This window comes from Cordyceps fumosorosea (assembly GCF_001636725.1).
Source record: "Cordyceps fumosorosea ARSEF 2679 chromosome Unknown scaffold_1, whole genome shotgun sequence".
Taxonomy (NCBI): domain Eukaryota; kingdom Fungi; phylum Ascomycota; class Sordariomycetes; order Hypocreales; family Cordycipitaceae; genus Cordyceps; species Cordyceps fumosorosea.
The window spans coordinates 1-20015 of NW_017387301.1; the positions used below are offsets into that span (position 1 = coordinate 1).

At 49.4% G+C, this 20015-nt stretch overlaps 2 protein-coding genes across 2 annotated transcripts; one reads left to right on the top strand and one right to left on the bottom strand.

Annotated features, from left to right (window-relative positions):
- Positions 1-466: 466 nt before the first annotated feature.
- On the top strand, positions 467-3831 carry ISF_00001 (restless-like transposase; the record flags this gene model as incomplete). Its single annotated transcript, XM_018843608.1, has 5 exons — positions 467-705; positions 774-958; positions 1475-1617; positions 2370-2822; positions 3436-3831. 5 exons carry the CDS (start codon positions 467-469, stop codon positions 3829-3831), a joined length of 1416 nt encoding a protein of 471 aa, XP_018708058.1.
- A 12422-nt stretch (positions 3832-16253) lies between these two features.
- Positions 16254-17312, bottom strand: ISF_00002 (hypothetical protein; the record flags this gene model as incomplete). Its single annotated transcript, XM_018843609.1, has 1 exon — positions 16254-17312. One exon carries the CDS (start codon positions 17310-17312, stop codon positions 16254-16256), a length of 1059 nt encoding a protein of 352 aa, XP_018708059.1.
- Between the last annotated feature and the right edge of the window lie 2703 nt (positions 17313-20015).

The window sequence follows — 20015 nt, forward strand, 5'->3', positions numbered from 1 at the left end:
GCTCGGCGGCACAGCCGCCGCTCAAGCGGCTTGCCCGTTACAGGAAGGGTCGGAGACATCGGGGCCGGATGTGACGGTTGATCGCAATCATTGATGTCACTATATATCAAGTCATTCTTTGATATAATATGAATGGAATAGAAATTATTGTATTCGCAGGCTGAGTTGGTGAGTCGTGGCCGTCAACATATCAGCGGTGTTGGCCCACGTTTCCATTTTTTTTTCAGTTTACATGCAACATGTTTCTGAGAAAAGTTTCCGGCTGTTGGAGATGCTAGATCCACACTATGGCAGTGCGGACGGCCAAATACACGATTTCATCATATTTGCGCACATCATGACGTTTCTATGCCAGCAGAGACTGAACCAGTCACAAATGCGGATGGGTATAAAGACCTGGGATTAACCTGCTCAACACGAATACATTTATAGAAGAATTCAGACTCTAGACTTGATATTACACACCATGGCTCCCGACTTCACAGCTATTGCCAACCAGGCCGAGGCCGACCTCAACACCTACCAGGCCAAGACGGGCGCCGCGCGCTCACAGGCCCTCGACGATGCGAGCATCAATTCCACGGCGGATAAGAAGTTCGCGGATCGCGGCGCACAGGTAACCACCGGCGACGAGCTCAGCACAAGCGGTAGCTTCAACAAGCGCATCCCGTCAAGTGAGGGCGGCGTGTTAGACGACCGAGGACGGTCAGACCACCGCCTTTGTAACGAAGCCTTCCTGAACGGAGTTGGCTAACCATCTTTTACGCTACCAGACAGTCTAGAGGCGAACAGTTTGAGGACAACTCGCAGCGGTCGCTAGACAAGCTCAACAAGCCGTCCAAGCATACTTCCACCAACGACGGGGACGTCGTGCCGGCGCGGGTGCCGCCGGTGAGCGGCCTCGGCGGCCAGGACGACATCGCGACCAAGGGACAAAAGGCGCAAATTTCCAACGTCGGTACGAATCCGCCCGGGCCGGGAGGGGCAGTGTATAAAGGAAAGCACTACGGCCCGGAGAGCGTGCCGGATGCCAACTCGGCGGAAGGGTATATCTAGCTAGAGAGCGCGGTGGAGGCGAGAAAAGGTAGTAGCTGAGGAAGATGTAGACTAATTCCATGTATCATGAGGCGCTATATAGACTTGGACTGCAAGAATACCATTACTGATATTTTCCACATCCCGCTCCGGCTGCCGCAAGTCCAGTCCCATCTCAATCTCCCCAAACTCATCCGCTGGTTCTATATTACTTAATCCCAACCTCCAGTAATAGCAATACGGCGACGCCCCTTCCACCTTTCCCATTTCTCGCCGCCTTGCCCCCCGGCCCGCCGATATTAGCCTCAACAGCTGCATCTCCAGGTGCTTCTCCCTGACATGTGCTACTGCTAAGCTAATCGCTGCCGCGCCGTAGCCTTTCCCACTGGAAGCGCCAGATACAGCACCACCTGTCCGGCTCCCAGATAGACATCATCAGGAAGCCGATTGGGTATCGTCGTCGGCGTAGATGGCGCGCACCCAGGCATCTGGGGAGTAGTGCGCCTCGCAGAGGGAGCGCGCGTTGAAGAAGACGTTGCCGCGCTAGTGCGGGTGCGGTTCGAGGTCGATGACGGTGCGCCAGTTGTCTTTTGTGATTTTCGAGCAGGGAGATGTGCTTTTCCGGGGTGGACATGCTGGATGGGTGCTGCGTTTGGGTAAAGGATCGAGTATGCATGGTAGAATGAATAGTGACGAGTTCAGTTGACTGCTGTTGATCAAGAAAAAGGCGGGGTCGTTGCTACGGACACATCCTCAACCTTTCTGCTAAGGCACTGCTATTCGGGAAGAACCTGGGTGCGTTCGAAACCGAGCTTACGGGTGATGCATTGCTGGCCGAGGCCGAATACGAGCTTTGGCAGAAGAGAGGCCCTCTGGGCAAGATTCATAACATCGTGGCGGAGATCCATCGCTCGGATCGGCTGACATACATGCTTTAGGGTCTTTAATTAGACGACATTAATAAGGCTCTAGACCTAAAGGTCCGAGTAAGAAAGCCCCTGTCTGTTGTGGTTGATAATAATACGCGATGGCTGTCATAGCTATATATGATTCGCTGTGCTATTAAGCTTCGCCCGTATCTTGCAATGTTAAGAGTCAAGCGAAGATTGGAATAGGAGCAGAAAGAGAAGCTAAAGCGCTTAACGGAGAGGAACTCAGCGAATATACCACGCATTTGCCGACTAGAGCTTGACGTTATAAGCCACGACTGGGATGCTCTCGAACATATCGTGATGATTCTAGGCCACTACGAAAACGTAGTGAAGACACTAGAAGGAGATAGCATCATAAGAAAGCGGAAGCATGGATATACTAGATCTTATGGTAATATCTAGGATGTGATCCACAGCTTCGAGTATCTACTTGGAGTGCTTGAACACTACAAGTCAGTAGCGGAAGACTTTCCAGAGCCGGAGCACTTCAAGGTTGGCATCAATCTGGCATGGGAGAAACTCGACAAGTACTATTGTAAGTTAGACGAGACGCCGATCTATTATGCAGCTCTGGCTCTCCACCCGGCATATCGGTGGGACTGGTTCACAGACCACTGGGCAGAGCACCCGGAATGGGTGGATAAGGCAAAGCACATGGTACAGGACGTGTGGGGAAGGAGCTACGCAAACCTTGCCGTTGTCGTAAATGCAGAGAACCAGGAGCCGGTTGCGAAGCGCCGGAAGCAGTACCACAACGCGTTTGAGGATCACTGCTTTGAAGCGCGCCGAAAACCGGCTGAGCAGCATCGCGCCATCGGACCGATCTTAGACGAGTATGAGGCCGGGGACGAAGCGGTTCGCGACCCACTAGAGTATTGGCATGAGAAACGACTGCGATATCCGCGTCTTCCCGCATGGCGCTGGATTTCCTCACTGTGCAGGCGATGTCGGCGGAATGCGAGAGGATGTTCTCGGCTGCTGGCCGTATGGTAACCCCGATAAGGGCTTCTCTCGACGCTCAGATCATTGGCATCTGTCAGATATTGCGCTCCTGGCTGCGAGCAGGAATTGTCGGGAATAAATGCGAGATTGGGTTGTTTTCCTTGGTAGAAAATATTGACCCTGAGGGAAGCGCGCTCACAGCAGCGGATGATGAGGCACGTGTGGTGCATCATGCTTCATCGACATGGTTGTTGGAGAAAGCGGCGCAGCACATTGACGAGGAAAACTTGTGGGAATGATGACTTCATGGCTAATATAAATGCATCGTAATATGCATATCCCACGATAACAAACAGCATGACGCAGATTGGCATGTAACAAATGCACAAAAAGTCGCATCACGTGCACGCACATACACTTGATGTACATCAATCACTCTTGAAGGTCAGTTGATACACTCAACCAGACCTCTGCTGACTAACATACACGTACATTACATCAAAGGTCTTGGTGTACGTTGATGTAGTTGATCGGAGCCCTGTCTTCAATACTACTTAGAAGTGGCGTCTTCTTGATTTGCTGTGGTCCCGAGTCCCGTCCCATAAGGCGAAGAGCTGGAGACAGGACTACGAGCACAAACCTCCTCCTGATCTGGGAGCGATACAAAGACCGTGAAGTAGACTGCGAAGTGGTTCCTACGCCTGAGGACGTCTCGATGGACTACATTGAGCGCCGGCTTGCGCGAAGCGTAGCCGGCTCAGCGCTGTCTCGAAGCCCATCTACTACGGCGACAAGCTTCCGCAAGGGAAATAACAAAACGAAACAGACGGCTGCAGGCACAGCGATTGATGATGAGTACGCGCGTTACTGTGCAGAGGATGTTGTGAATAGTCCCCACTATAGGTGCCGGCCGATTGACTGATGGAAGATCAACGTTGGTCGCTACCGGCGGTTATCCATGTTGGCGATCGATATGCTCAGTATCCCATCGTCATCTGCGGAGAGTGAGCGGACATTCAGCAGTGCTGGAAGGATGACAGGACCGCTGAGAAACAGACTGAGGAGGGAGATTGTGGCCATGGCTCAGTGCATTCGGTCGTGGAGTGCGGCAGGAATCTACAGTCCCTCGCTGCCATTGCTCAATCTAGATGATAGCCAGTGGGTCGATGTACTTGCCTCGTTGAAAAGCAGCGAATAATATAGTATTCGGGTAAATTAAAGATGCTTTTTCCTGACAATCCTGCTAAAGCTTGACTCTGTGAATATGCCGGGAGAGAATGATCTCATACGCTCTTTGAAAAGTCTATACTATAATATACCCAAGATTGATTAGTCATAAATTCGATCGAATTCGAATCGAGTTCGATCGAGCCTTGGCATTCGATAGACATCGAATCCAGCGCCAGACGGCGCCTGCGTAGATAAATACAAGTCCAAATAGGTACGCGGAAAGCTACCAACCGTCTGGCGTCGGCGTGGGAGAGAGCCAAACCAACTAGACAGAAATTGGCTGAATCAGGCGCTAACAGCCGTGGGTTTAAAAGTCACATAGCCGCAAAAGTGACAGCATCGGACGGCTGGAATGCTATCAGTACCAAAGAGCCGCCCAGAAGCTTTTGGGCAGAAAGCGCCAAACGGTTAGAGGAATAAATGGACAAGTGACAAAAAGCCGTTTTTCACGAAGTAGGCTGCCAGAAACTGTTGCGCAGAGAGTTTATTAACCCACTCTCTTTGCCAGGGGCATCTTAATTTCCTGGGACCACCTCATAAATCATCTAAACATGTAGCAGTTGCTATCGGAGGGGATGACTCCCGCGCCGTCCACTGGTGGCGCCCGCCTCGCCGCAAATTCCGTGTTCAACGTCATCGCCAGTCAGTCCTGGCCAGCACCGGCTTAGCCCTGCTCTCCCGCGCCGCCCCAAAGGCTCATCGTCTGAAGCGCAACCAGGGAGCCCCGATGAATATCCTTATGACGAAGCAGAATGGCGCCGCCTCACGAACCAGCAGCAGTATGGCTATCAGTCGCTTAGCCCGCGTTGGAGCCCGCTACAGATCAACACAAGACTCGAGTACTTCCCGGAGGAAGGTGCCTACAATCACGGCACTCGTGGTAATTAGTTGGTCCTAAGGACTATCCATACACATCGCGGCCATCCGGTGTCGCTAGAATCCGACTCAGTTGGCCACGAGCACGACTCGCACTGTGACACATTGGGCGGCCTTCCACAACGAGGCTCAACACCAGGATCCGTTGCAGAGAGTATCCTTAATCCCTATTTGAATAAGCCTTTTGATGTGAGAAAATAGGAGATGGCCAACTCCGTTCTTCACTTCTGCGGCGGTGGACGATGAGCTTCCACCTCTACGTGGTGTCCGCTGGGAACTCGCAGAGAAACAGTCCGATTCTCTGCGTGCCAAGAGCAGCTCGATGAACCCTCATCTCGCATGTCATGATAGATGATCGATAGATCAAGGCGCAGCCAAGAATGAAAGACATCGCACAAAAACTCTGCACTTTGTTCACATAAGTGAACAGCCAGTGAATGCGTGCCATGTTGCCCCGCCCCCACCATAGCCCAACTCCCGCTAACGGCTACAATAGAAGATGTTAGAGGAAACAAGACAGAATCAACGTATGGTGCCTGCATATTGTGAGAAGGGAGGCTCGCTTCTGTCCATTTCTTGACCGCCGAGCTAGGCGTTGTTTGTCTGGACCGCAACCACATCTTTCCACTTGATCTATCCATTTCTGACACTGGTCTTGTAATCTGTTTTTGCATAGGTGGTATAGTAAAAACCGAAATAGGTGTTGCGGGTCGCACCTAAACAACAATTTTAGTGGGCAGTAGCTAAAAACAGCGTGTACCTACAAGTACCTTTTTTGCCCGCTCGTAATGGGGCTTAATGGCCGGTTACTGCTTAATGCTCTGTTACTGTAAATATCTACTAAATCTTTATTGCTCATAGTCCTGCGTTCTAGAAGGTAGAAAGCTTTTTAGCATAAAGCTGCGACAGGATCGACTGTCTCGAAACACCTTCCTCATCTGTCCGTAGGCGCCCTAGCTAACCAGCAAATTTATGCAACTTAGCCCTACTGTACCCGTATTTAGTGGCACTTATCCCTAAAATGGTGGCATTTGCCCCTAAAATGCTAGGCGATCTCATAGGCGTTCCTAGATCTTTTCCCTACGAATGTCTTAGTATCCACACTGTTTAAAACTATATGCTTTTTGAGTTCGATTTTTATGATTTTCCTTTTATTTGTCTATTATTTTAACTAAAACATTATATGCTTATACAGAGAAAGGCGTTTCAAGTGTCACTCTTTTGCTAGTTAACTTTTAACGAAATGGTGGATCTCGATCTGGCCGCTAGAGTTATCTGGTACCCTGTACCATTTTTTTCCCTCAGGCAAGAATGAGACTACATGGGCAGAAACTGATTGAATGCCGTATTTCTAGGCAGAAAAAAGCTCAGGATAGGAAGGGGATTTCTACTCCATCGCCGAAAGGTAATTTTGTCGTAACAGAGCAACAACTGGTGCATATATGGCAAACTAACGGCTGAGTTTAATCGCACATTTACCCCACGAAAAAGTTTCGGGTACCTGGTGGATATCAGGCGGCGCTACGTCACAGGCTAAAATGGCTGCCACTATTATTCTTGTTAACTAAAAGTGTGACACTTGTTTCGCCCTTCTCTGTACCGTAAAAACCGTTATGGGTGTTGTGTGTTTCTAACATACTAATTTTAGTGGGGTGTATTTTGGCTGCTGCCTAGAGAGCCAGAAATAGCGGTTCTGATTTACTTCGAGAGGGCAACTAAAATTAACTAAAAGCACTAGCGACACCCATAACGGTTTTTACGGAACCGGTATTATAAGAGACGAGGACGAGAGCAGAAATGGGAGGAGGATGACCGCTTATGGGCTTGCAGGAGGCAGAGACGCCACTTTCAGACATGTAAAGTAACTTAGCTAGTGAGCCCTATTGGCTTTTTTAGTCACCGGGCGTAATAAACTTTGGTTTGGTATTATAAGAAAGGGCTATATTGCGCTGTAGACCGTCATAGAAATCACCATTAGCTGTATTATAAAGATCTCGAGGCCATTAATGACGATTTTAAGGATAATATGAAGGAGGGGGAAAGCATACAGTGCTGTGCTGGGTCTTGAAGCAAAATTGCGAGAAGCGAAGAGGCAATCCCCTTCTTGTGTGTTGTGCGCCACAAACCTTTGAACCGGGGCTCAAAGCGAAAGTGTGAAACGAACCACCACCTTGCTCAACCCGTTACACATACTGCTAAACGAGGGAAAAGCCTGCCCCAGCTAAGTCGAACCCATCTTGCAGAACTGACTCTTGCTGCAGTCCCAACAGCGCGGAAAAAACCCCGTTAAAGCTGTTCACTTTAGTCCCAATCCCCTCAGTGCCGATTGCATCCTCCAATCCTGTACCGCCAAGCGCGTGCTCAGTCATGATATTTGGCCTCGCATTATGGGATGACCACTTGCGTGCCTTTATACCAAGTTCTAAACCCCACCTACGACCTAGATAGCGTAGGATGTGTGGCGCCTGCTCGGCAAAAGAATGGTATGGAGCCATTTCTTCGAGATGTGCGATACTGAGTCTTAATGTTTCGTTGACGTCTGGAGTTGGCGAGACAGATACCTTGCCGTGATCCAGCTCCATATCCATGGTAGAAGTAGCCAGAAAAATTGTAGCTGCTGCAAAACTGAAGAAAGGCATGAAAGTCGGTGTCCTGCGCAGGGTATAGAGTTTTGAGAAGGAGCCGACTAGACGCTGCATGGCATCGGCTGCCTGGAAACAGATCTCCAGAGGAATAATCCCCGAATGGGTGAGACGGACTCGCAAGAACGGTCGAAAGAGTAGAAGAACAGAAAGGTGATAGTACAAACTAGCAGATTAGCATCTCCACAGAATCTTGAATAATCCTTCACGTACTGAATGAATATTACCGCAGGCGTTGAATTGTGACCTAGTCGCATAACCTCTGGCAGCTGGTCATACCAGTTTAGATATAGGTGGTAGTTTTGGAGCAGATTTGCAGCTGTTAAAGACTGAATAGGCGAGTAAAGAAGGTGGAGAGATTCGTGAACTGTTTCGTTCAGCTTGCAAAAATATTGATACAGAGACCGTACATTTGAGAGTTGCTTATATGGTTCGAAATGCACGTCTAGACAAGAATGAGGCTTGAAGGGTAACATTGTGTCTGAGAAAGTCACTTACTGCCGTCCGCATATGGTGCCCAGGATGACGTCTCAAAGTCGGTAGAAATTACTGGCATGGGTGGGCGGTGCAGTGTAGGCGGGTAGTGTGGTAGCTCACCCTGCACCATCAACCATGCGCTATGTTACTTATCAGTGTCCCCTTCAGCCCTGTTGAGTTTACTGGAACTTACTGGCTGAGTGTAAACGTTCCCCAGAACGTTTTTGCGAGTACATCAGGCTCAAGGGGGCAGTCTTCCTCGCGTACATTGTGCAGACCCATTTCAACAGCAAGTTGCATACCATGTTCTGCGTAGTATTTGCTCTCCAAATATCGACCACAACGAGCCTCTCGTAATGACATTATCACCAAAGACTGAACAGTAGTTACTTGGTAATGGTCTGGTGTGGAAAAAAGGATGCGCCGCGACTCGTTGAAAAAATCATTGCCGATGGAGATGTTGTCAGCAACGGCTAAAGCTCGATCGGAGAGATGACAACTCAATGCAAGAAGTGCATTGACTAACATTGGCGAGCAGTATTGTTGCCGTGTATCTTGAAAGTCCCGAAGAAAATGTTCTTTGCTAATCGGCGCAAAATTTGGGTACTCCCAGCAGAAATAAAGGCCTAGTAGATGTCGAATAAATTCCGTATCGCTGGTAATGTCGGTCCAAGTCCTTGCAGAGGCCGAATCAAGCTCATCCAACAACTGGCCTGCTTCATAAATTCCCTGCTGCCACTCTAGAACTTGTCGAGAGTTCGAATTTTCGTGACGTGTTCTAACCTTCGGTCGCAGTTTGCTCTCTGTATCAAAAGCCGAGTGTAAGGTGCTTTGTAAGAGCTGGTATGATGGCTTTGAAACTGGGAGCTGCGTTTTATCCTTCCCTATGTTGCACTGGTTGAGACGCTGCTCATCCGCGTTTCGTCCAGGAGAATCGATTCGTACTCGCATTTGTGGATGTGTTCCGCATGTGCTCGGTACAGATTTGCGGCTAGACGTACTAGCAGACTTCGCCATATCAGTACAGCTTCCCGAAAGCCGTCGCGCAAGGTTATCCAGTTCGAACCCATCCTCCAGGGTTTTCGAGTCTCGTATGTATGCGATAAGCTCTTCGCGTCGCTCCGGCCGAATGATATCTGTGAATAGCTGGTCTAACACCCGTTGGCGTCGGCGCAATGCTGCAATCTCCGCCTTGAGTTGTGCCTTTGTTTGCCGCACTCTCGCTTCGTATATGCAATCGGTACGCCGCATTTTGCATCGCCCACACGGCTTCTGACCATCGCACTGTGATTGAGCCATTATCAGTACCGTGCGCTAGTAATGGCTTATTTTTCCCCCCATCGCTTTGAACCCACCTTTGAGCGTCTTTGGCGACATTTTTCACAAGCATGAGAGATGGCTTTGTTCAGCCGGCTGGTATCTTCCGAGTCCTGTGCATGCTCTGTCCTGGAGGAGCGGCGACTACCTAATAGCGACAATGTAGCATCCGGTGACACGGCGTCAGCAGAACTTTTTTCAAGAATACTCAATGACGCTCTCTTCGAGCGCTTCTGGTTGGCGAAAAGCTGACTTGCGCTTGCGACCATGGCGCTATGGAATTTCTTGTGATTTAAAGTTTATTGAACTTAGGTTCTGGGCAAAGAACGACGAAGTTCAAATCGCTGGCTAAGAAGCGACGTCATGATTATCCACAGCTCGGTGAATCTCCGGTAGACCTCTGATTGGCAAGCATAGAGCAACATTTTCTCTGCGGAGAATCGTTCTTGCAAACAATTTGTAAATGAGGACACCGATAATGGCCGTGCAAGGAGAAAAAGGATTAATCTTCGTCCTGGAAGCCTCTCGTTACTTGCTAGAGCACTCTCAAGCTGTACTTGGAATATTTCCCGCCAGAAATCACTCGGAGCAAAAAAGATCATCCGGCTGATGGTTTCCGGTAATCGGCCGTCGTCTAACATTCTCACGAACACTTTGCATGCGAAATCGTTATGGATACAGATGAGGTTACCTCTATCATATTGCTTGTCGGCTTCCCAGCCATTCAGTCGCGGTAGTGGGAGTCGTCTCGCAGGCGTTCCAGTGTCGGCTGACTGGGCTTTTCGGCGGGGGTATTTACGCTAAGATTTTTGTCCCTTCCGACGATTCAGAAATTATAATTATTGTTAAAACACTCATAATTAGATTCTCCATGTCCATCTGGTCTCGGACAGCAAGTAGCGGCAGCACTGATGGAAGTAGCAGGAAGCGCGTCATCGGGTGGGCGCCACTGCGACGGACCCAGCCAGCGATGGACCTACAAGGGTTAATGTGGACCCTGTGGCCGCCACGCTAGCTTTTTCATCGATTTCTATGGGTTTCCATGGCAATTTATTGGCTCCTACCCAACCCGACATGAAAATGCGATGATTTTGTCCAAAAACTAGGATCAGAATAAAAATCGTTGAAATTGAACCGAAGAGTATTTCGTTTTTATTGTTGTGGACGCTTACACTCTCGACCCAGAGATCTTGGAACGCCTGCGAGATTGCCACCAAAGCCGGCGGGGGCGGGGAATTGCCACCAAGTATAGGTAGACTAGGGCTGAGATGCGTGCTGGCGAGTCAAGGCGCCTACTAACAAATGGGGAAGGCGCTCTGAGACAGCTGAGCAGGTGACATGCGTCCAGAGAAAACACCTCCATGCCTTTTAGTGCCTCAGTATTGTGCATAACGATGAAGTGGATGAAAATGTTCGATAGACAATTAAGCGACAACTAGCCGTTAGGTCCTGTTAAGAGCGGACAAGGAGGTACTTAGCAGGTACAAGCTATTTTTGGTCGCTCCCCACTAATTTTGTTATGTAGGTGTTGACCGCGACACCCATTTCGGTTTTTACGGTACCCTGTGCGCATGGCCTTCCATTCGGCAAGGATGTTGCTACTATGCTTCTGTCAACTGCTTGCACGTTTTCCCATTTGCCCACTCGTTTCTTTTCGGCACACTGGTGGCGTCAAGCCTTCTTAGCCTCCATCGTACACTCTGTCAACTTCTGCCTCTGTGATCACGCAAGTCATACTGAGGGGTGCCTTCGTGCTTGGCCCGTCCACTTCCTCACTGGTTGGTTTCCTCACTGGTTGGTGCCTTTCACTCATCCACTTGGCAACGTCAATAGGAGGGGAGTGTCGTTAGAACTGTGCCTAGTTCATCAAGTTCTGTCCGTCCATCATCTCCTTGACCGGTTGTCTTTTTTTGGCGCAAAAATCTTGGGATAGCCTCCATAGGAGGCAGTGTCGTTAGTATTGTGCCTAAATCGTCAAGTTCTGCCCGTCAAGCTCCGTCAACTTTCGTCCGTCATCTTCTCCTCGACCTATGTCTTTTTTGGCGCAGCAAAAGGACGGACGGCCTTAGCCTTGGTTGGTGGCAGGGGAGTGTCACTAGCACTGCGCCTTGCTCGTCAAGTTCAGTCCGTCCATCTTCTCCCCAACCCATGATAGACGGACGGCTAGTTGGAGGGGAGCATCGTTGGTATTGTGCCTATTCCGTCAAGTTCTGCTTGTCAGGCTCTGTCCGGTCTTCTCCTCGAACCCTTGTCCTCTTCGGCGACGCAAATTTCGAGCAGCCTCAACCCTGATTAGCGGCTTCCGTCTAGTTGGTGCTTTTGGCCGCCACCGGTTTGGCTCATGCCTAAGTGGCTTTCTGAATGCACCCTTTCTTGGCATCGCCAGCCTTTCACCTCGGCCCTGGCCTGTCCATCTCCGCCTGTATGCAATCCACCCCATCGGCAGTCGTTAGTGGCCTTTTGGTGGTGGCTATGCAACGCTCGTCGTGCCTGACTGATGGTTGCTTTCCGCTTGTTACTTGTCCACTTGTCCAATTTCCCACTTGTTCCTTTATTTCCCAACTCCGTGGCTTTCTCTAATGCATTGCTAGTGCGCGCGTTTCGCTGGAGGAGAATTTTTTGTTTTCTTTAGTCCTGACTATGACCGTTTCCTCAGCTATTTTTGGCGTGGCAGCCGCCTGCTGAGGCCCGACCCTCCCACGTCCTTTCCGGTCGTCGCCGTGACCCTCTATTTCCTAGCAAGCCACTTTCTGCCATGTGGTTCGGGGCGGCGCCTTCCCGCCAATTCGCCCTGCGCTGGCGGCTTTCGCTCGTCCATTGTTGCATCTGTGGTTTTTTTTTGCGTTTCTCTAGCCGCCATTGCAGATGCGCAGACGCAGAGGCTATCAGCGAGCCAACCTGAGAGAAGGCCACCGCATTTACCGGATAGGCGTGTCCCTCCAGCTTTTGCACCTCTTGACCTGTACTTGCAGCCTGACGGTCTTGTCGCTGGACGCAGAGGCAAGCAACGAGCCATCTTGAGAACAGGCCACCGCAGTCGCTCTAGCTTTTGCAACTCTAGGCCCCATGCAATGGAAGTGATCGGGAACTCTCGTAAGCATTTAGGGACCTTGCCATAGATCTTTCTTATGATACTGTGCTGCCGTGACAAGCGCGTAAGAGTTTGTTGATGCCTTCGACACATGAAACAGTCTAACATGCCAGGACGTGCTTTCCAAGGAGATCTCAAAGGGATGATGCTGCATCGTCAGTCTTCACCGACGGAAGGCATTTGGAGTTTGCTACGGATGACTGCATTGCAGGTGCACCGCCTGCAAGGTTCCGAAATTGAGGCGGCCGTCTCTTCAAGCCTTGCACCTCACCGACTCGTGTTTGCTGCACACAGCCGTGTCTCGCCCAGCATCTGTGGGGGTCCGAAACCTTGAAGTTAATGGAAACTGAAAGAAGCCTTGGTCAAGCCGAGGTGCTGGACGGGCATTTATTGGAAATGGTAACGGTGTGGGATTCTTGCTGCGGCTTCTTGCTGCTCTCGTATGCACAAGCGCATCATGGCCTTGAGAGTTTGGATTACCTCCCCAAGACGCCTATACCGCTTTTGATCGCCCTCAGTCGGTGTAGTTACGCCGGCGCCAAGCGAGGGAATCGCCGAAGTCTATACGTCACGAGCTTTCATGGGCCCTAAATTGCCGCCAACGCCGCGTTCCTTCTTCTGGTTTGTCTTTGCTTAGCGCTGGACGGCTGTTTTGGTTAGGATTCCTGTGGAGAGCAGCTTTCGCAAGCCAGCCCGCGACTTTGCCGCCAGGGATCGTGACGTGCCCTGGCGCTTGTATATGGTCCTTTGTCACGACTGAAGCGCTGTAACGCGCCAGGCAACGAGTCTGATTCGTGCCCAGCAACGCTGCGCAGGCCAGCATACCATAACATGACGGAATTGGCCACGTCGAGATGTGCGCAAATCTACTGGCTACGGGACTCACGAGACTCTTTGCGGCCGAGCACATATACGAAGCGTAATAGCGATGCAACCATTTTCGCCCAAGTTCGACGGATTGACATGATCACACTGTCAATATACACAGTATAAAAAAGGAAGTATTGGTATTTGACATGTAATGCATATTATTCCGAAGAAAGAGACTACAAGATTCAGATGTACCCTGTCATCTTGCGGAAGTCGACGCTCAGGACAAAACTTGTCCACCGATCAGGTCGGAACTCTCCGGGCGCGAGGCTTTGCTTGTAGACCTCCTCGGCCTCCTCGGCCTCCTCGTACTTGCCCTGTTCCTCGTACAAAGAGCTCAAAGCGTCGGCTATCGTGCAAGATGTGGCGTGTTGCGGCCCTCCGACCGACCGCGCGCCGTTCCAGGCCTGCTGGTACATCGCTTCGGCCTCCGCCAGCCGGCGATGGCTACGGAGGAGATTGCCGAGGCTAAAAGAGGCTGCGTACGCCATCGCCGAGTATGTACTCGGCCTCGCATGCAGCAAACTCTTTGACAGCATCGGAGTAACTCGTCTCCGCTTCCGCGGCTCGTCCCTGGCGCGTGTACACGGTCAGTGTGTAAGATAGTATCCGCGATATGACCATATATGATGTCATATATTGGTATGGCCGTGACCAACGATATTACGGCCGTATGATATGCCTTAGCTTCATACTGTGGCCGTATCTTATCGCCTTTCGTGATATGGCCGTATATGACCATATCGGCCGGGAATTTGGGCGTGTAGGAAGCACTGCCGAGGTCAGTTGTTGGCGCAGGGTGATGTCTAGAGATGTCTCAGCTCCCGTATTTGCCAGCCCCAGGGTTAGACATCTATCGAATCTATCGAATCGAATGCCAAGACATGGCGTTCAATCGAATGCGACCTCCGAACACTCGAATCGAATCGAACGTGCCTTGTCAAGATTCGCTTCGAATCGAACGTAGCCAAGACAGATTCGAATCGAATATGGAAGCTGTGCCGTAGATTCGATTCGAACCGAATGCGCACTCCGTAAACGATCGGACTCAAGGATGCGTTTTAGCGTTGTCCTCATCTTGGACAAGCGAGTGGAGCCAGTACCACTGACCAGAATTGGGCACAACAAGTCCAAATAGGTACGCGGAAAGCTGCCAACCGTCTGGCGTCGGCGTGGGAGAGAGCCAAACCAACTAGACAGAAATTGGGAGAATTAGAAAGCCTCGCCAGGGCATTGCCAGAACTAGCGCCGGAGAAACCAGCAACAAGCTAAAAAGCAAAAGGAACAAGCGAGCAAATTGGCAGGTGGAAAGGTGCCAACCCTCAGGCATCAGGAGATGGAGCCACTTGCCACTTGCCACAAACAAGTGGTCAGGAACTAGCTGAATAAGGCGCTTGAAGTCACAAAAGCACAAAGCCACAAAAGCGCGAGTGTACATGATGACAGCGAAGCCAGGAGTGGGAAGAAACCAGGACTGGAAAGAGTAGAGGGCAACGCATGGCAACTCCTGCTAACGGCAGAATTCTCAAAGAGGCGGAGAGCATGATTTTGAAAGCCGCCAATGACAGTTACTCTTTTTGCCCATGATCTATTCCAATTCAGGAATTCTGCCAGCCACACTTTCTGCCGGCAGAAAGCACGACTTTGAAAGCCACCAATGACAGTTGCTCTTTTTGCCAATGATCTAGTCCAATTCAAGAATTCTGCCACCCACACTTTCCCTTTTTGAGAATAAAGCTCGACGACAATAACTTACTGCTGGCAAAAGCTATACTACTTTGGTTCTGCCAGCAGAACCCATGACTGTTTTGGAATTCTGCCATTTTCTGTAGATTTACTGCCCTTCCAGTCATATCAGTTAAATTAGCCAAGACGCCGCATTCATCCTTGTTTCGAGTAGCACAGCGTGGATACAGTCGAGCCTGCGTACATGTACAGAGGGGAGTAAGATAATTACATACCTCAAGTCATGCTTTTACATCTATCCAAGCTTGATTTTAGCTTGTCCACGCCATGACCCGTAAATTCGACACGCAGGCCCCTTGCTCATTCCTTGGTCAAAATTGCCCAATCAATCGATTACTTTCTGCCGGCAAAGCCTTTGCTTCTTCCGGGATTCTGCTGGCAGGAAATTGCGCTAGGCACCAGTAGGTGACTCTTGGTGCCGCGACTTTTCGCCCGAGGCCCAATCGCTGATGGCGTTTCTGCCAATGGTGGGCCTACCTGTCAGCCAGCTTTCTCGTTTCAATTGGCGGGCTGGCACACGGTTTTGAGCTCGAGGAGGTGCTCGAGGCACTTTCATCGTCTGAGGCAATGCCAATGCCTAGACTGTCTGAAGACTTTTTGACTCGGTATTAAGGCCCTGGGCGCGCTAGTGTGTGACTCGTAATCGGCATCGTAAGTCAAGATACCTCAAGCTTTTTGTACGGGAATACAAGGAGAACATAGGCTTGGGGGCCTAACAGTGATTGGCTACCGCCACCCCTTTATTTCTTCACGACCTCTACCTCTGTGACAAAAGCTACATAGCTTGTTGAAGAAATACCCGTTGCGGTCGCGTAACGTCTGATCGCGCCCGGTGTACGGCGTTGAGTTAGACATGCAGCACGCCAATTGTCAGGATCGGCGGGTGGCGCGTGGGACGGGAGAACACAGGCGGAGGAACTAATGAATAAAGGGGCGCCTCCGAGCTGGCCCTTGCACGGAAAAGGGCGACAGGGATGGCAGAACTGAACTGCCAGATCTATTTGGATGGGTCGCATAAAGCTATTTAGATGTAGGAACCGTGGACAGTAGCATGGACTTCACAACGTATCTTATTTTTATACAAAAAACGGTTAACTAACCGCTAGATATTCGCGCATTGCTCCTCTGGCAGGTTCGCGCATTATGACCGGGTTCGCTGCACACACCACATCGTCGACCTTTCGTCTCATCCCTTGATTCCCGAGCTCTAGCCTTGCTCTTGACCAGTTTGTGCGATCGCCGCTGTTGTCGGCGGTTGCAAGTACGCGCCTGCACTCGTTGGAACTGCAATTGAAACGTAGTGATTCCGTCGATCGTCACGCATTTCAATGCAGCGTTTTGCAACTGCCATTCGCCGAAGGATGCTGACGACGCCTTTCTGCACTCTGAAGCATTCTCGCTCTCAGATTCGGACAGGCTGTGAGAGGCTGGTGGGCTAAGCATGTCGGCTGTCTGAGCCCGTCTAGGCGATCGCAGCGGAGGTCCTCCAGAGCGAGGCGTAGGGTTCTGACTGAAGACAGGCTTCATGTCTGCTGCCTCATGGGCGACCTTCTGACGTTTGTGCGGTCTAGGGGTCTTCACCGCCATATTGTCATCGGAAAGGCCGTCAGCATGACCATCGTCGGAACTGGTCACTGAAGGCGATTGGTCCGCCTTGCGCTTTATGTTGTAGCCGCCATCCTCGCCGTCGCCATTGCTGGAACTTCCGTCATCGTTGTAGTCATCGTCATCGCCGTCATTACCGCCGTCGCTGTCGCTGCTACTATCGCTGTCGGCATCGCCGGAGAGGCTGTCACAGTCACCATCATCAACCATGTTGTCGTAGCCATCGATAGGCGCTGAATCGTTGTGAATGGCGCCCTCATGTGGTTGAGTCTGCCGCGGCAGCTCGACACGGCAGCTCGGTTCACGATTGTCACGTTGACTTGAGAGTGACTTGTCTGCATCCTCTGCCTGCCCATGGCCTTGCACAGCCACCTCAGTGGGTATACTTGCTGAGCGCCAACTCGAGTCTACCCCAGCCCTGGACGCCTGCCTTGGGGGATCCGAGGGGGTGACGGACTTAGAAGGTGAGCACTGCACGACCCCATCCAAATCGTCATTCACTGCAGGTCCTAATGAAACATCCCGCGGTGTATTGGGCACAGTTGTCATCGTTAATGCTGCTACGATGGTTAGTCTTGACATCCGTTTCGCTAGCTTTGCTGACGGTTTGTTAGGACTCGGAGACTGACTCACTTGGCGAGGTACCGTTTGGCCTTGTTGTAGTCTCCTGGCCGACATGTTCGGTTTTCTTGGGAGATGGAACGTCGTCGTCCATTTCACCGTCCGACTCCGACATGGACTCCGACTCCGAATCAGTTGAAATAAGTATTGCCTCATGTTGACTCCCGCTTGCCGCTCGACATGAAGGAGCTTGGGACAGGTATGGAGACGTTAAAATCGGTGCAGATAGTCTACCTTCGTGCTTGACAACTTCTGAGCATGTCGTAGGCGCAATGTCGCATTTTTGGCCTGCAGCCGTGCCAGTCAAAGAGGCCTGCTGGTCGTGGGCGGAAATGACCGTCATGCTGCTGCCACAATGCTTACCTGTGAAGGAAAACATCCGAACTTACTAGGAAAAGGTGACTTCAGCTTCGATTCATGCCAAATAGCTCGGGCTTACGCGCCCTTTAAGTAGACAAATGTCCAAGTTATTTGTTCGGACCTCTATTGCCGTCCCAGCGCCGACAGCTCTCAAGTTCGCAAGAATGCCTCCCATGCCAAGGCAACGGCGGCGACCACCTCGCAGCAGAATGAAGGCAGCAAGCCTAGGATAGCCTGGCCGCAGGTCCAGCTCTGCACCAATCATGTCATTGCCGAGTGAGACGAAGCGTGCTTTCGTATCTGCATGGCCCGTCTATATACTGCAGGTCATGGCTCAAAATGTCGGTGACACGTCACCTTTCGGTGCTGCCGAGTCGGCCCGTCTGATTGCGCAGGGCAGCTGAAAGTGCAGGACATGGCCAGTGGACTGATTCTTGAAGCCGCGACCGCGATCGGCTGCTCCGCAGAATGACCGAAAGCAGGACGCCAAACTCGGCGATGCCGCCATTTTCCGACTAGTAAGAAAGCCACAACGCACATATACCCTCTTCGGGAGATACATCCGAAAGATCGAGCGGTCGCGGCCTTCACCATGCCTAGCCCAGTGACGTGTCAAGGCTGATCCGTCCGTCAAGCGGTCTGGAAATTCAGCCCAAGGAGCCGTGACAGCCGATGCAATTTCGGCAAACCAGATTTACCGTCATGTATCGTGAGGTATTTTCTGTGATTGGCTAAGGCAATGTCGCGGATGATCACACACAACCCAGCGGTGTAAGGGATCGGGAGATGTCTGCGAGTAAGAAGAGGTAAGCGACGAGCACGGAGACTTCAGTTTTTGGGGGTAGAGTAGACATACAGACTAGGCAATCTCTGCTCCAGAGAGCAGGGCAAATTTGACCCTGTGAATCGGCAAGAAGCTGCAGAGCCGCTGGGACCGACCAAGGACAAAGCAGAACAAGAACAGCTCGCCTGTGCTTATCCGGCAGGGACGGTGTAGGGTCGCTCGAGCGGAGTAAGGCTCCAGGGGCGGCGGGTGGAAAGGAAAAGGGGCAGCGTCGCAAGGGGCTCAGGGAGCCAAGAGGAAGCCCATTGCGGCGGCAGGTTAAGGAGAGAAGATGTCAACTGTACTTGATGCAGCGGACGGGGGAGGTCGTGGTCTTTATACTTTGGCGGGCATGACACGGTGGGGCACGGGCCGCGGGCAGGGGTGGGCGGACCAAGCGGCGTGGCGCGTGTTGCCTGTTTGGGGATGCCACCATTCCGGAGGCGGCAGCAGCGACTCTGAGATTACTCTATAATACTTATAATTAATATTTATTAATATATTTAAAAAAGTAAATATATTAATAATACTTAGTACTAAAAATAGTTTTATATTTATATTTCTTTTTATTTATTTTTATACTTAACTCTTTTTCTCTCTATTATCTTTTAACTTCTATATTATAAATATTATTATATTACTTAAAGAGAGTTATTTATTTAAGTATTATTATTTTCTACCTTTAAGTTACTATTTAGATTAATAATTATTATAACTTAAAATTATTATATATCTAGTTATTTTATTAAAAGTAAATAGTATTTTATAATATAGTATTTATTTTAACTATACTAAAGGTAGACTTTTAATTCTCTTTAGGAGTATAATACTAACTTAGATACTTAAAGTACCCTCTTTTACTTCTTTAACTAATATTATAGTCCTTTTATAAGGGTCTTTAAATAAATATAAAATTTACTAATTCTTATTATTATTATATTCTTATTAGTATTAAATTAATATTAAATTAATAGTTTATTAGTTTATAATAAATAGTTCTTTTTAATTTAAAAGGATTCTAAGTCTATAGAAATTACTTAAATATTTTATACTATTATATTATAATCTATTTAAAAGATCTACTTATTAATAATTTTACTCTTTATAGTATTAAAAAGAGTAAATTAAAGTTTATTTAATTTAACTTTATTTACTTATACTAGTCCTTTTATTATTACTAATTCTTATTTAAAGTATATATAATAGTAAAAAAAGACTTTTTTTCTTACTATTTTATTAAACTAAAATATATTATTATTAGATTTTAGTAATAACGGTTATTAAATACTATTTTAAAATAATTTAAAAATATATAAAAGTCTACTTCCCTTTAGTAGCTTTTTACTTTAAAATAGATTATAACCTTTTATTATATAATTAAACTAAAGCTTAACTATATATATATAAACTAGGCTTATAGTAGACTAATAAAGGCTTTATTAATTTCT